Consider the following 15,714-nt stretch of genomic DNA (forward strand, 5'->3'; position numbering starts at 1 on the left):
GGGTTTGGGGCTTCATTTTCCTCAATTCATTACCGATTTTGAGGCCAAAAGTACTAAAATCATCTGTGTTCATCTGTAGGACCTCCTTGGCACATTTTAAAAATGTTTCTGTCCGACCTGGTCTGGAACTTGAGGATAGAGCCGCCTTGCCATCGACCTCCGCTTCTTGGCGGCAGGTTCTGAGGGTGGTGGAGGTGGTGGCGCCTCAACGATGGACTCCTCAAGTTCCAACAGCTCACTGGCTGGGGCATCAGGATCCACTACCATGAGAAGTAACTAGGAGAGAAACAAATGTGAATTATCAAATAAAATACATGACCAAATTGGTCCAATAATTTTTATTTACATTATTAATATCATTACATAAGTAAATTAATTGGTATGTCATACCACCAGACTTCAGGTAGGATTTCACAGTTGGGAAGCCAGCAGTCACCATTTCGACTGCCGGCTTCTTGACTGCATCCCATTGGTAAAGTGAGTAAGGGTGAAAACAAGTAGTTAATCCCTTTCCACTGATGTAAAATTTTAAAGTACAGTAATCTATGCTTTTAAAAAAAAAAACAATAAAAAAACCATATATATATATATATATATATATATATATTTATATATATATTTGTTTATGCACTTATGGTATCCTGACCCTCCGGTTCATCCTTAGGACGGTTCTCCTCCACGTCCTCATCCAGTGAGCTGATTGACCGCTTCTCCGGCTCTTTCTCCAGGATGAAGGAGAGTAGTTCATAGTACCATAATCTAGTTTTTTTTCACCTCGTCCGCCCCTGCTCCGGATCGTTTGGCATTCACATACTGTATTTGGTGTGCTCCAGCATGAACACTGGACCTCATTTAGACCCACTCACTAGCGCTGTGCGCTCGCAAGTGGCCTGATGGTTTGCGTACGCGCATGCGCACCGCTTCATTCTGCGCGTGCACGAACTAAACTGTGCGATCGCATCCCGCTCGCTCGCCCAGCAAAGACAGCCCAGTGAAATGAGTGACAGGAGAGGCCGTTTGTGGGTGGTAACAGGGGCAGGACACTAATAATGGGGGAGTGGAGGTGCGAACGCAGGCGTGCCTCGGTGTTTCAATGCCGTTTTTAAGGTGTGCATAATTAACAGGCAGCGTCATAGTACACATCACCTGCCTGTTTTTTACACTGAAGTCCTCACAGTGCTTGCAGCAAGGTAAGACAACCACAAGCGCAGCGTTCGCTACCGATGGTGCTCGATGTACCACTGTTTTAAAACACTTCCTGGAGATGACGTGCGCTAGTGGGTGTCTCAACATACGCTTATGGGTGTCTGCATACACAGAGCGATCGCTCACACAGCCAAAGTGGGTGTGCTTATGCCTTGGCGAGCGATCGCTTCCCATGTCATCACTTTGAAAAATTTGCATACGCTGGATGCGAGCGATCGCATCTAGCGAGCAGCTCTAAATCAGGTCCACTGTCCGGAAGTTGTTGATCTTCTGCTTTACCCAAGCTATGGGCCTGATTCAGAGCCAGACGCAATTAGCGCTCGCTCGTCCAGAAAATAGGGGTGGCTATTCAAATGAACCGTTCGCTCTTTGCGGTCTGTTCACGCCTCTAGGTCTGAACGAGCGAACAAAACTTGCGGTCGTTTTTTGGATAAATACGCCCCCTGGCCGCTCGCATCCTACGTCATGTCCGCTATTTAATAGATTAATCGAGTACATCGACCAGCGTATGAACTGCTCGCTATTCTTGTGGTTGGTTTTTGCTACCACAATCTTGCGAGCAGTTCTGGCTTTAAAATAACCCAGTGACGTGGTCAATGACGCTGCTGTTTTAATTATGCACACCCATAAAACGCCCGTTTTGACCTTTAAGCACGCCTGCGTTCGGATCTCCACTCCCCGTTTTCAAGCACCTTCCCCTGTTACCACCCACATACGCCTCATTCTGTCACTCAAATTATCAGGCATTCGCTATTTTGCGAGCACATGAATTTCGACCGCACTGACTGGTTCGCGCATGCGTATAATGATCCGTACGCATGCGCAGTTGGGCAAACATCGCTCGGAGCGAACGAGCGGCCGCTTACGAGCGGCTCTGAATCAGGCCCTATGTCTGCATTCTTCCTCAGGCACTTGTTATACATCAGCAGCTTCTGATATGCCTGGTTTTTAAGGTCCCGATCTGAGTATTCTTTTATTTTGACGTTCCACAAGTACTAATTGGCTTGGTACATATCCAGGAATCCTGTCCAGAACTCTCTGTTTCCAGCCATGTCTGAACTTATAAAATTTTAAAACAAACATTAAAAAAAAAAAAAATAGTGTTCTTTGGAGTTTACTATTATATACTATACTATATATAAAAACGATCAGCACGGAGACACGAACTAAAGTACCGTTGTAGAACGGTACTTCCCGAATGATAGCTTATGCAGAGCCCCTTTAATGCTGTACCCCCTTATATGCAGAGCCCCCTGTGATGCAATGTCCCCTAAGCAGAGCCCTCCGTTATGAATAGCGCTTGATATGCTGTGCCCCCCTGCTGTGCCCCGTTTAGGCAGAGACCCCGATTTGCTGGGCCCCCCACTGTGCCCCGTTTAGGCAGAGACCCCAATTTGCTGGATCCTCCACTGTGAATATGCTGGGCCCCCCGCTGTGCCACGTTAGAGACCCCTATGCAGTGCACCCAACATTGGTGGACAGCGGTGGCTGAAAAAAAAACAAAAAAACTTACCTTTTAACTTGTGGAACAGGTGCATGCGGAGCTGCGCTGTTTGCTTCTTCCTCCAGCGTCGCGTTGCTCTGAAAATGGAGGCCGGGGAGTGTCCAGGTAATGGCTAACCTGGTCGATATCGTTGATCGTTACATCGTTCACATTGAACGATGTAACGATAACGACCAATTGGACTGTAAACACAGTCGACTTCAGATATCGTTATCTGACAGACAGGTACCCGCATCGTTCATCGATGCATGCCAAACAATATGAACCAAACAATGCAGCCAAACAACATGTCAACAATATGAACCATATAAAGATTTTCGATATCGCTAATATCGACTAGAAAGTTGTACCGTGTGTATGCACCAATAGCCGCACAAGGTCCATGCACCACTCAACATATGTGCATATATATCCCTCTGCACCAAAACTGCAAATAGCAGATCACAGGCCCTCTAGTTTTATGTAATGGGCCCATTCATCATCAGTTCCCTGATGCAGATGCTTACATTCATCAAACTCTGAATACAAATCTAGCCCAATGAGCCCAACTCCTTCCAATTGAAAAAAAAAATACAGGGCCTGATCTAGAGATGGATGGAATTGCAGAGCCGCGCACAAGCAGCTTTGCAATTCCGTCCATCTTAATGCAAATGCAGAAGGAGGTGTCAGACTGATGGCTGATTCTTTGGTCAGGCTGAAGCTTCCTGCAGCCTAACCGGGTGCTGGTCACTTCAGAGGCCAGCAATCTGCATCCGCTGACGCAGACCCTGGCCTCGTCTCTCCTGGAAAACAGGGGCGACACGCCCATGTTTCTGGGAACGGTGACCAGCCATATCCCCGCTCTGCCCCCCAAACGCCACAGCATGTCAATCATATTGCGGCTTGAGAGGTCTGCGAGTGTAATCGCAGGACCCTTACTGCACATGCACAGAACAGGTTCATAATCAGATTGTATTTTGGCGTCTAATTATTGTAGACTGAAAACCAATCCACCACCCCTGAGTACCTGGGGAATAGGGCATATCCCAGGCCAACCACTGATTGATTGTTTTGTAATATTTAAAGGTCTCAGTGAAGGCACAGCCAGGAGAAGATCAGTCTGTTATGATGGAGAAAACCCTTAGCTGAGAACAGTCATCGTTCCCCAGAAAGGTTATGTGCATGCTGATCATGCAAGAGAGCCGTTCCAGCACAGCAGCTGCATGAGGGTACCACACCATAGGGGGCGGAGTGCGGCCAGTTCTAAGTTTGGGCCCAGGCATCACTGGGCTCTTCCAAACAGCTCAGATGCAGCCCGGGCCGTGACCTATGGAGGGGACATGGTGGTGTTACATAATAGGTCACATAGCAACACGCCACATTGAAAAATGACCGTTAGGAGCTGATAGGTTGGTAGTTTATCACTCTCCAATTTATCACTTTCCAGAGCTTAGTACATCTGCCCTGTGGTGTCTTCATTCCTACTGACACATTCTACAGATCCACAGGTGGTTTGGAAAACATGAACTGTTAGGGGTGGTTTGGCCAACTCTAAGACCATGCCCTTGTTCATCTAGGTCCAGTTGTAATAGTGGATGCTGTGACCCTGTTGCTACGCCACTATAAATAAAGCAGTTTTCTTCTAATACCATGTACCTAATCCTTTAATCACAAACACAGGAGAATAAACCTCAGTCCTAGCAGGACGAATATTTCTGTATTGGAAATATTGTTGGGATTGCAATAGCGATCTGTGCTGAATCAGGCCCTAAATGCCACAGATCAGTCTCAATAATGTATTTACTTGACCTTCATTCCTTTGCTCTCGTACCCTTTTCTGCTTTGTACAGAAGAAAACAACATATAATAACATGAGAGGTAGTTTTTTTATACATCATTATGCCTTATTCAGGGTTAATAATTTGTTTCCTTCTATTGTGTGTTCTCAGTCATTTTCCTGGACTGTGTTGCTATGGAAACAATATGCTATTAAATGAGTCGGAATTAATGTTCTCCTAAAGGTTTATTAAGAGACATATACCATACAACAAAGATAGCAAATACAGACTTTTTTAACCTCTAAATTACATCACCTTTTTTTTTTAGGATCAACAAATCATAAACTGAAAAATTTTGATGAGCAGCTCTTAACTTTTTTTTGTGACTAAATGCAAATTGCATCATCAAGCCCTGCGGGAAGATCGGCCTACTCTTTCTACAGTCCAGGAGAGCCCTCCAAAGTATGAATTACTATATGTAAAGAGCAATACAAAATCCACATAGGATAGCTGGTTGTCTGGCCCCGAGTCTTCAGGTCAGCAAAGGGGCAAAGGTTTGACGAAGTTGGCTGTCCGATCAGATTGATGTGATTTCAAAGATCAAAAGATTTATTTGCAGCAAAAGTAATTTAAAGCTGGTACCAGTAGATGGCTTCTAGTAGGAATGCACTGTTTTCCAAGGACAGTAGGTCAATTTATACACCACAAATAAAGAGAGAAGCAACCTCACAAATACAGTACATTTTAGATACACTGGTCACATCGTAATAACATGACGTAATAACATGACGTTGTATTGGTCATGATTTCCTGGGTCATCGTAATCTTGTGTGTGTCATTATTATCATATCTATATGTGCCTATGTCCTCGAGCGGTCACCGTTTAAAGTGTACAAATAGTTACAGTTACACCGTTTAAAGTGTACAAACAGTTACAGTGTACAAATAGTTACAATAGTTACAGTTACACCGTTTAAAGTGTACAAACAGTTACAGTGTACAAATAGTTACAATAGTTACAGTTACAAGCAGGTATTTATTGGATGAATGTAATTAACAAACAACTACAAGCAACTTGATAAAACACATTTTCACAAATATGTTATCACTTACAAATATATGCATTACAATATATCACAGTTTCAATTGAATTAATTAATTTACTATTTTTGAAGTAAACATTCCCCCCTATGATAGTATTTAAAACTATCATGTTCCTCTTTCAGTTTCAGCATTGTAATGTAGATTATCCAGTTCTGTATTGGATATATTTATTGGAGACATTACCATCATTTCCAAACGAGAGTGTTCTGTTTCTTACTTATTTTTGCATGTTCTTTTACCACTTTTAATTAAAAGAAATAAACCCTTTATCAATACATATGGTATGAAAATGATTCCTAATATCATCAAAAGAAGTTTCCCCAATGCAATTTCTTCCCCTTACCAACCTCTGAAAACCAAGTTGATGGGTCTAACCACAAAAAAAATCCTTCTATGTATTTTCCTAATGTAGGCAATGATGAATTGTGTTTTTTAAAAATCCCATTTAATTTGAATAATTTTATCCATTTTGTGATCAATTACCTCCTTTGGATCGTTAGCTTCAGTGGTGATGTTGGGGCAGGATATAACCCCAAATTTTATTTCTAATGTTTTACAGTATCCACCAGTAACTGCAGGTAAGTAAATTAATACCATCCAATGTTGTACCATTTATGAGGAATGCTCGTGTTTTGATCAATGTGGGGTGTAGATGTAAGGTTTGGGTGACATGAAATGGATTTTTACCATTTGTTCATGTGAGATAATTATTACAGCAGGTATTATTTTTCTTAGAAAATATGCTCCCACAGAATTGGAAGGTAAACATTTATAATAGTTACACAGATTAAAAATGTCTCAAACATTTTATCAAATTATCTAATTCTTCTAATTTACTTTATATGACCAGGTTAGTTTTGCCTTTTCAAAACATCGGGAACTCACTGGCGCTCAGGCTATTACGTTTACCTCCAAACATCTTCAGGTGGTTTAAAAATGTGTGACCTCATTTATCTTTACACTATATGCAGCAATGTCCATATAATTACAATAACCCTGTTGTGCTAAAATTAATTCTCATTGTGGCCTGTTTATCAAGACTCATAAAATTACGCAGAAACAGTAGTTTTTACATACATTTTATTTATCCCCACTATGTCCTAACAGCCTAATGCAGGATTTTTCACAGAAATATCCTGCAAAAGGCTAATTAGCGCTGCAGACCACAGTCCCATTATTAATCATCCGTGAGTACTATGGTCTGACCCATATATACCAAACTCAGAAAGTGAAGTTTTCCTGAGTGTAATATCAATGGTTTACAGCAGTGGTTCTCAAACTCAGGGCCTGATTCAGAGCCGGACGCTCTGACCAGAGCGCTCGGTCTGAATCAGGGCCGGCCTAGCTGAAAATGGTGCGGCCACAGCTTATGCGAGCGGCCAAAAAGATGGTCGCGATGGTCAAGATCATCACGACCATCGGGCTTGCGACAAGATCCTTGTGGTAGGGTCTCGTCTACCGCAAGCCCGGAGTGCTTTTGGCTCTATCAGAGCCAAAAACACTCCCACTGACTTCACTAGTGATGTCAGTGGGGCCGAACCCAGATGGTAGGCGTTCCCATGGGAACGCCTCCGTCTGGGCAGCCACGCCCCCGGCACGCCCACCAAAGGGGGCGTGCTGTCACTCACCATCGACAGCAAGCCCCCTTTGGTGCGAGACCCCGAGCGAACGGCTTCCCCGTCGCTCGCTGTGTCTCGCGCATGCGCACGACGGAGGCGCCTCCGTCGTACGCATGCGCATTTGGGTAACATCGACCCGCTTGCGAGCGTACAGCGCTCACGAGCGGGTCTGAATGAGACCCTCAGTCCCCAGGACCACACACAGTTCACATATACCAGGTCTCCTGGCAGGTGCACAGCTGTATTCATTAAGTCACCCATTCGTTTTATCATTCTATTTGTTAACTTATCTTAACCTAAGCCTAGAAATGAACACACTGACACATGAAATGCAATTAAAGAGGTCACAGCCATAATTTATTAATCGAATTAGAATTGGTAATGGGTGGCAGGACAAAAGCAGTGCTCCGAGGCCACAGCCTTGCTTGAAACAATAATAAATAAATGGAAGCGGATTCCCGCCCCGCGCAGACTGGCCTGAGGTAGTACCATCCCCCCTTAATTGGCACAGCCTTCGGCCCTTCCCTTGGACAGGGACCAGGTCCCCCTTATGGGCGGTGACCAACTTGCCGCTCTCAAAGGAAAGATGCTACCCAGTCACTCCTGCGCTAAATAATAGGCCGCCCAGGAGCACTGCTTCCCGCCAGGCTGAACTTCTACCTGTTGGAAGAAAACACAAAAATGCAAAATCCAACGAAACAAAAAAGCATACCAACCAGCTTAGTCGGGTGGGTGGGTGGGTGGTTTGAAGAAACTGGAAAAGAGGAAAATGGCTCCTCTTACCAAGGAATATATATGGGTAATTTGTAACCTCCCACAAATCCTATGATAGGCTTATCACATCAACTGACCACTACCTAACCACACCTTACCCAGCCTTAACCCTTAACTAACTAACAAATTTTAAATATCAAACAGGGTGCTTATCTATCCTCAAACTTAATTAAGTATTCGTATGCATTAAGTCACCCATTCGTTTTATCATTCTATTTGTTAACTTATCTTAATCTAAGCCTAGAAATGAACACACTGACACATGAAATGCAATTAAAGAGGTCACAGCCATAATTTATTGATCGAATTAGAATTGGTAATGGGTGGCAGGACAAAAGCAGTGCTCCGAGGCCACAGCCTTGCTTGAAACAATAATAAATAAACGGAAGCGGATTCCCGCCCCGCGCAGACTGGCCTGAGGTAGTACCATCCCCCCTTAATTGGCACAGCCTTCGGCCCTTCCCTTGGACAGGGACCAGGTCCCCCCTTATGGGCGGTGACCAACTTGCCGCTCTCAAAGGAAAGATGCTACCCAGTCACTCCTGCGCTAAATAATAGGCCGCCCAGGAGCACTGCTTCCCGCCAAAGCCCGGTTCATAGAACCAGGCCCGCCACCAAACTGTGACCCTCCAATACCTAAAGGAAACTACATAAGTCACTGATAAACAGCTCTAACCCTACTCCCGTTAGGTGTACCCCATCAGGTCTATAGAAGCTCTCCTCTTCGTAACGTAAACGTGGATGCCGTATGACGCGGCCACCCACACTGAGGATAAAATGGCCAACTGCCATATTGACCTTACGACGAACTCCGTCTAATGCCTTACCACCCTGGGGTCCTCGCCAAACTCGCCGTGGAACAATGTCCGACCAAGCAATGCGCACATTGGGCCAACGGTTAACTAGCACTTGCAAGTCGTTCCTAACAGCATGTATTAGCTCGATGCCTTTGCAAGTGCCCAAATCGTTCCCCCCTAAGTGAATGACCACCCAGTCCGGGGCCCCGAACTTATCCTCTGCCGTCCATAAGGCTTCCAGTAGTCGCTTCCAGCGCATACCGCGGAAACCTAACCAACGGACGTCATCTGCACCTAACAAAAGGGGGGCCTGCAAAGCTAAGGGGTGCCGACCAGCCCAAAATATAAATGAGTGTCCTACAAACCACACCCGACCGTTAGCATTCCTGGGTAACCCTGCAAGAAAAGTTACCTAGTCAGAAACTGAATCACAATATAACAAATAAATGCATCTTAAGGAAGGGAAAACAATAGTTGGGTGACCCAGCTGAAGGTGAAAAACATAAAACCTCTTTGAGGGCAAAACTGAAAAGCCCCTCAAACTCCAAAGCGGCAGTAGGCATAAGGCCCCTGGGTTTCCCAACAAACTCGCAAGGAGCGCAGCTACTTAAGCAACTTATCCTCCCTTAAATAAGTTTTATAAGCTGATGACTTCCATCGACCCAACTTTTGTAAGGTGTCGACCGAAGCACCATCAACCGCTGCGCAGGTTGCTGCCCCTATCCTAAATGAATGTGTCCCGAACTGGTCTGTGGGCAGGCCTAAGGCTATAAGGCAATTTTGAAACAGCTTTATGAACTGAAACTTAGATAAAGGTGTAAGATTAACATGTACAAGCCACTGCGCGCCACTTGGAGGGCGAAGAGCATTAAAACGCCGCGCCAAGGCAACTGGGCAGATAACAGCGTCTGAGTGTTCTTTTATAGAAATCCAACGACCCCTGCCAAGTTGGTCAGTCTTGGACCTATGAATTTTACACAATATCAATTCCTTCTTAACTACCACGTGTTTAAACAATAAACCCGATGTCGCGGAACTCTTACTAGAGGCTACAAGCTCGCCGATTCTAAACGCCCCGAAATATGCCAATGAAAAAGCTAAACTAAAAAGGGCCGATTCGTACTCGCCTAAAGCAACCCCTGATACAGCCACAATCAGATCTTTAAGCAAAGCCGGGTCAATTGGTCTACGCGTGTCGCCTATGCTAGGGTGTTCCTTCGCCCACCCCTTCATCGCTTTGGATAGCAGAAACGATTTTGTGGGATCTGCAACGCCATGTAGTTTAGAAAAGTAAGCGATGCCAGACAGCGCCGCAGACATAGCAGCCTTAGAACTACCCCTTTCATGCCAGTTCCAAACAAACTCTGCCATACGGTCGTCAACCGTCTTACCTCCCTCACGTGTGGAAGCCAAGAAACCCTGCCAATTGTCCCAAGCTGCCGTGTAGGTCCTTAACGTGCTAGGGGCCAGAGACTTCATTGCGAGGCCTTTGATGCCGGCACGACAATCTGCCATACATGGGAGGGGCAGTTTAAACCATGAATAGAAGCGTAAGGAGCGAGAGAACGAAACCTGTCCCACTGCAAACGAGATAAGGCGTCTGCTATCTCATTAGACACTCCCGGAACATGCTGCGCCCTAAACTCAATGTTCCTCCGTAAGCAAAGAAGCGTCAAGTGCCTCAACAACTTCAAAGCCAACGGAGACTCCGCCCTCTGATTATTTACTGCCTGAACAACACCCAAATTATCGCACCAAAAAAGGATCCTCCTATTACAAAGCCTGTAAGCCCATAACTCAACTGCCACTACGATGGGGAAAAGTTCTAAGAGCAGTATGTTCTTCGTAAGGCCCAAAACTCCCCAAACTTCTGGCCAAGGCTCCGCGCACCAATCTCCTTCAAAAAAGGCGCCGAAACCGATGGAACCGGACGCGTCAGTAAATAACTGAAGCTCTGAATTATCTACTGGGGCCCGGAGCCATATACGAACACCGTTAAACTCGCGCAGGAAAAGCAACCAAACTCGAAGGTCTTCCCTCAAATCTTGGGATATTCGAACGAGGTGATGGGGCTTCTTGATACCCGCCGTGGCTCTTTCGAGCCGCCTACAAAAAACCCGACCCATGGGAATGACTCTACAAGTAAAGTTAAGGAGCCCTAGCAACGACTGCATCTGCTTCAGCGAGACTTTCTTTGACAAAACAAACGCTTCAAGCAACTCCCCCAAACGTCGCACCTTTTCAATCAGCAAACGGCATAACCCTAGCACAGTATCTATTTCTATGCCCAAATACGTCAAACGTGTAACCGGACCCTCCGTCTTGTCCCTGGCAACAGGAACGCCTACCACTGTGAACAAGGCCTGCAAGGAAAAAAGCAATTCCTCACAAACCTGGGTATCCGCTGGCCCCACCAACAGAAAATCATCTAGGTAGTGGGTAACCCCCGCTTGCCCTGTGCCCGCCTGTAAGCACCATTGCAAAAAGGAGCTAAAACATTCAAAAAAGGAACACGAGATGGAACATCCCATCGGCAAGCATCTATCTACATAATAGAGTCCCGCAACTCTAAAACCCATGTACTTAAAAGATTCGGGGTGAAGGGGCAACAGCCGAAAAGCCGACTCGATATCCACCTTGGCTAATAACGCCCTTCTCCCAAAACTCTGTACTATATCTAGAGCCTGCTCAAATGATTGGTAAATGACCCGACAATCCGATGGATCTAGCGCGTCGTTGACCGACCCTTCCTCGGGGTAAGAAAGATGCTGTATCAACCTAAACTTACCCGGTTCCTTTTTTGGTACGACCCCTAAAGGCGATATGCACAAACCTTCCAATGGTGGGGACTTAAAAGGGCCGCACATGCGCCCCAACCCTATTTCCGCTTTAATCTTAAGTCGTACTACTTCCGGGTGTAGGCGTGCCGACTTAAGATTTCTTTTAGACACAACCGAGACCTCCCGTGTCACCGGTAAACGAAAACCTTCACTAAACCCATGAAACAAAAAGGCTGCTTCCTCCCTGAGAGGATAACGAGCCAACCAGCTCTTCAACGCCCCTAGGTCCACCGGCGAAGGTGCTTTACCTAACACCGCCCCACGACTCGTCGGGCTGATCACCTCGATTTGTCCTTCCACCGCCGGTACGCCCGCATTCTTTAGCCGGGTGCCCGCTCCCGCAGAGCATGCATATGTGTCTATACCGACAGCCCGACCCTCTATTACATTGCGCATTATTATATGCGTAGCATTTTCCTCTGCCGGCTCCTGCACCGCCTGGGCGGGCCGGAAAGGGCTGTTTACGCACTACTAAGGAATCCGCAGAAGCGCGAGGCAGTTGGTTGACTTCCAGCCACACCTCTACGTCCTTGAAGCCAAACTGAAAATTCGCCTGCCCCTCTTGCTTTTTCCGGAATGTCTCATCATATTTCCGCCAAGCTGTACCCTTGCCTGACGAGTGCATGCCGTGCACTATATGCATATACTTGAGAACATTCATGTACTCAGTCGGGCGTGACTCAAGGTATGAAGCTGCGAAAACGAACATCCCTGCTTCCCAATTCTGGAATGAACGGAAGCTTTCTTCCGTGCCTGCACCAGCTGATTTTGCCCGATCTAAAGCCTTTTTAGCATCCGCTGTAATGGAAAACATGTCCACGAATTTCCCCTTCCTGATCCTTTCCCTAACCTTAGACCTCAAACCCCTAAGAATGGCCGTGTTTGCGCAATGCACCATATCTCCCGTAGAATCTGGGACCTTAGCTGCTGACACTGTGCTGGTCTTTTTGGGACTCCCCCGTTTCCCTTTAATCTTGTGCGCTAAGTATCGCATAAGCTTACGCGGCCTCTCTGATGAACTTGCAGAATCGCTAGAATCAGTGGAAGATGAGTGTGTGCTGTGCAATGTGGAAACAGCATGCTCACCAGAAACTGCCGTCGAAGGACCAGCCACTTCGTCCAGAGTGTTCGCCAAAAGTCCCTCGTTGCGCGGTGCACCCACCACGACTTGACTCGCCGAAGCCATCTCGCTGTCCGTCCGCTGAATCTCAGCTGCCCGATTGGAATGCTCCCCAACTGCAACCTGAGGACTTGACGTAATCACAGGTGACTCAGACTGCACATCAACTCCCCCCGTGGAAAGGGGGGCATGGGGGGGCGGCAGGGGCGCATGGACAGCTGCAGGTGGCTGAGGGGGGGGCGGGGTGGGAAGGGGGGGTGGGATATGCATGGGCTGGGCATATGCTGCAGAAGTGGCCGGAGGAAGGGCGAAAGGTGGCGGCAGGGCATGGTAATACGGGCCGAACCCTTGCGGAAGGGGGGCGGGCCCAGGGGTTAACGCAGGGAGGGCGTACTGGAACATAGTGGGGGGGAGGGCCTGGTGGAGCCCGATGGGGGCAGAAAAGTAAGGTGCTGCATTTGAAAAATGGGGTGGGCCGTAGGGGCCGGTGAAATATGGTGACCAGCTGGGCTGCTGCGCTGGTAAAGGGTTGAATGCAAGGGGGGGTTGCTGCATGTTGTAACCGCCACCCATAGGTGCGGGGGTGGCGATGGGTAATAACAAGCTGGGGGGGGCACTTAGGGTACCAGTCCTGATGGACCCTGCAACTGATGCCACGCTGCAGGGGGAACCCTGGTGGCTGAATAATAGAGGTGAGGGCTGAGGAGGAGGGGGCCCCCTCGCTCCAGGGGTAGAGGGGGCTGAAGGGGGGATGCCAAAATGCATAGGGCCCCCTGTGCTGGATCCTGGCTTAAAATGGCCGCCGTGACCCTGTGGGCGGGGCCAACTGAGGGCGCAGGGCGCGGGCTGGCCGAGGCAAGTGTGTGGTAGAGGCGCTGGGCTACGGCCGCCCGTGCTGCTCGCGGCGCCGCCGGAGAGCCAGGCGGCCATCAATTGCGGAGAGGCAGCGGGGGAGGTGAGGGAGCGGGAGCCGGCGGGGGGTGCCCGCGCGGGAACGCGGGCGGGCACATGCTCGCGGCCTGCAGCGTGGTGCGGCCCGCGTCTGGATGGAGGGGGAGCCGCAGATGTAAGGGGCCTGGAAGCCTCCATCAATCGGCGGGGGGGGGGGCGCTGAGCGGCGGGGTCTGGGCATTATGAAACAGGAATGAGGGGGGGGGCAGTAAAATCAGAGGACAGAGGGGGGGGGGGGGGGTGGAAACAGCAGGTGGATGGGATGTTAAACACAAAAAAAAGGGGGGGGCTGGATAGAAGGAGCTGGAAGGAAAGGGGTGAGAGAAAGATGAGAATAAAAGAGATAGGTAGGATGTGAAATAAAAGAGAAAGAATTTAGACCAAGACATACAGCTATGCAGATACTATATGGAATACTTAGCCAGCCTGGTTTGAAGAAACTGGAAAAGAGGAAAATGGCTCCTCTTACCAAGGAATATATATGGGTAATTTGTAACCTCCCACAAATCCTATGATAGGCTTATCACATCAACTGACCACTACCTAACCACACCTTACCCAGCCTTAACCCTTAACTAACTAACAAATTTTAAATATCAAACAGGGTGCTTATCTATCCTCAAACTTAATTAAGTATTCGTATGCATTACTCACTGACACATTTTTTAAAAATCCACAGGTGGAGCTAATTATTTCACTTGTGATTTTGTGAGGAGACCTGGAAAACATGCACTGTTTGGGGCCCTGAGGACAGAGTTTGAGAACCTGTGGTTTACACCATCCTCAGATGGCGTTAATCACTTTATGCGTATAGGGCCCCATTAGATGTTTTGGTTGCTCTGTGTTTAGGTATTAAGGTGGCCATACACGTTGAGATTCAAAAGTTGGTCAGATCAGTTGTACGATTTCCCTTGAAAATTCTTCCCTTCAGATACAGGACCATTTGAATTTAACATGCCACTATTTCACATAATACCATACGATTTGATCAATCACATCACATAATGGGGGAGATGTATGAAACCCTGAAGCGGTATCAGCGCATGTGCGCTGATACCGCTTCTCCCCGATGTATGATTGGGGGTCTGGGCAGTAAATGACAGAGGCGGATAGCGCCCCTGTCATTATCGGCGCTGCTATCTACAAGATATCAGCGCCGAGCGGCAGGGCCATGTACGAACGGTCATACCGCATGACCGTTCAGCCGGCTGTAGCTGTCGTTATTGACAGCTACAGCCTGGTGCTAGCCTATCCCCACAGCAGGGACAGGGATACTTGCGAGATCCTGCGCATGCTCAGTGGAGCCTGCCGAGACAGAGACACAGCGCATCAGCACTAGGCTGATGCGCTGCTGTGTCTAGCAACTAGCGCCGGAGGGGGGAGTTAACGCTCCCCCTCTCCGGCCGATGAGATGTTCTTACATCTCATCGGTAGTGCTTCCTGCTTCGCCTCAGTAAAGAGGCGAAGCAGGAAGCGGTATAGTGGCATGTTAATACATACATCTACCCCAATGTCTGTCAATTCCTACACGATCAGTTGAGATCTCTCTGCAAAACCATCTGATCTGCGATCCAACTAGACGACGGCGGGGACGCGCATCGGAGTCGCAGAAGACTCAAAATACAACTATTTTCAAATGATTGGTCTGTCCAACCTGTAGAAACTGTCCAAATCGTGTGATCAATCGTCCCATGTATGGACAGCATTACTGTGTCTCTAATTGTTCAGACTCCCTTCTCAAACCCAGTCCCTTGTGGATGTGATGACAAGACATTCCCTGTTTGTGCAGTATAAAGAGGATCTAATCAGCACGGCTACGCGTCTGCTTTTAGCATGTATAAAATTGCCTCTGCGTTGCCATGGAGAGAGAATTGCTAAGGAGCCTACAGTGTAAACAAGCTTGCTTTTGTAGAATTTAGTCTTTGGGGAAGCAGCTTTTAATGATGAATTGTTCTGCAGAAACTATATCGTCCATTCTAATCCCATGTCTGGCACATGAGCTAGGCAATATTGCAACAGTTATCATTTGGAATCCCATAGAA

The 15,714-nt window shown here is 47.4% G+C and overlaps 1 protein-coding gene across 1 annotated transcript; it reads right to left on the bottom strand.

Moving 5' to 3' along the window:
* Positions 1-8,752: 8,752 nt before the first annotated feature.
* On the bottom strand, positions 8,753-10,622 carry LOC148532261 (uncharacterized). The gene has a single exon (XM_088468023.1). It carries the CDS (start codon positions 10,274-10,276, stop codon positions 9,365-9,367), a length of 912 nt encoding a protein of 303 aa, XP_088324149.1. The 5' UTR covers positions 10,277-10,622; the 3' UTR covers positions 8,753-9,364.
* Positions 10,623-15,714: the final 5,092 nt, after the last annotated feature.

Source organism: Taudactylus pleione, unplaced genomic scaffold (assembly GCF_031769625.1).
Source record: "Taudactylus pleione unplaced genomic scaffold, aTauple2 ptg000080l, whole genome shotgun sequence".
In the NCBI taxonomy this organism is placed as follows: Eukaryota; Metazoa; Chordata; class Amphibia; order Anura; family Myobatrachidae; genus Taudactylus; species Taudactylus pleione.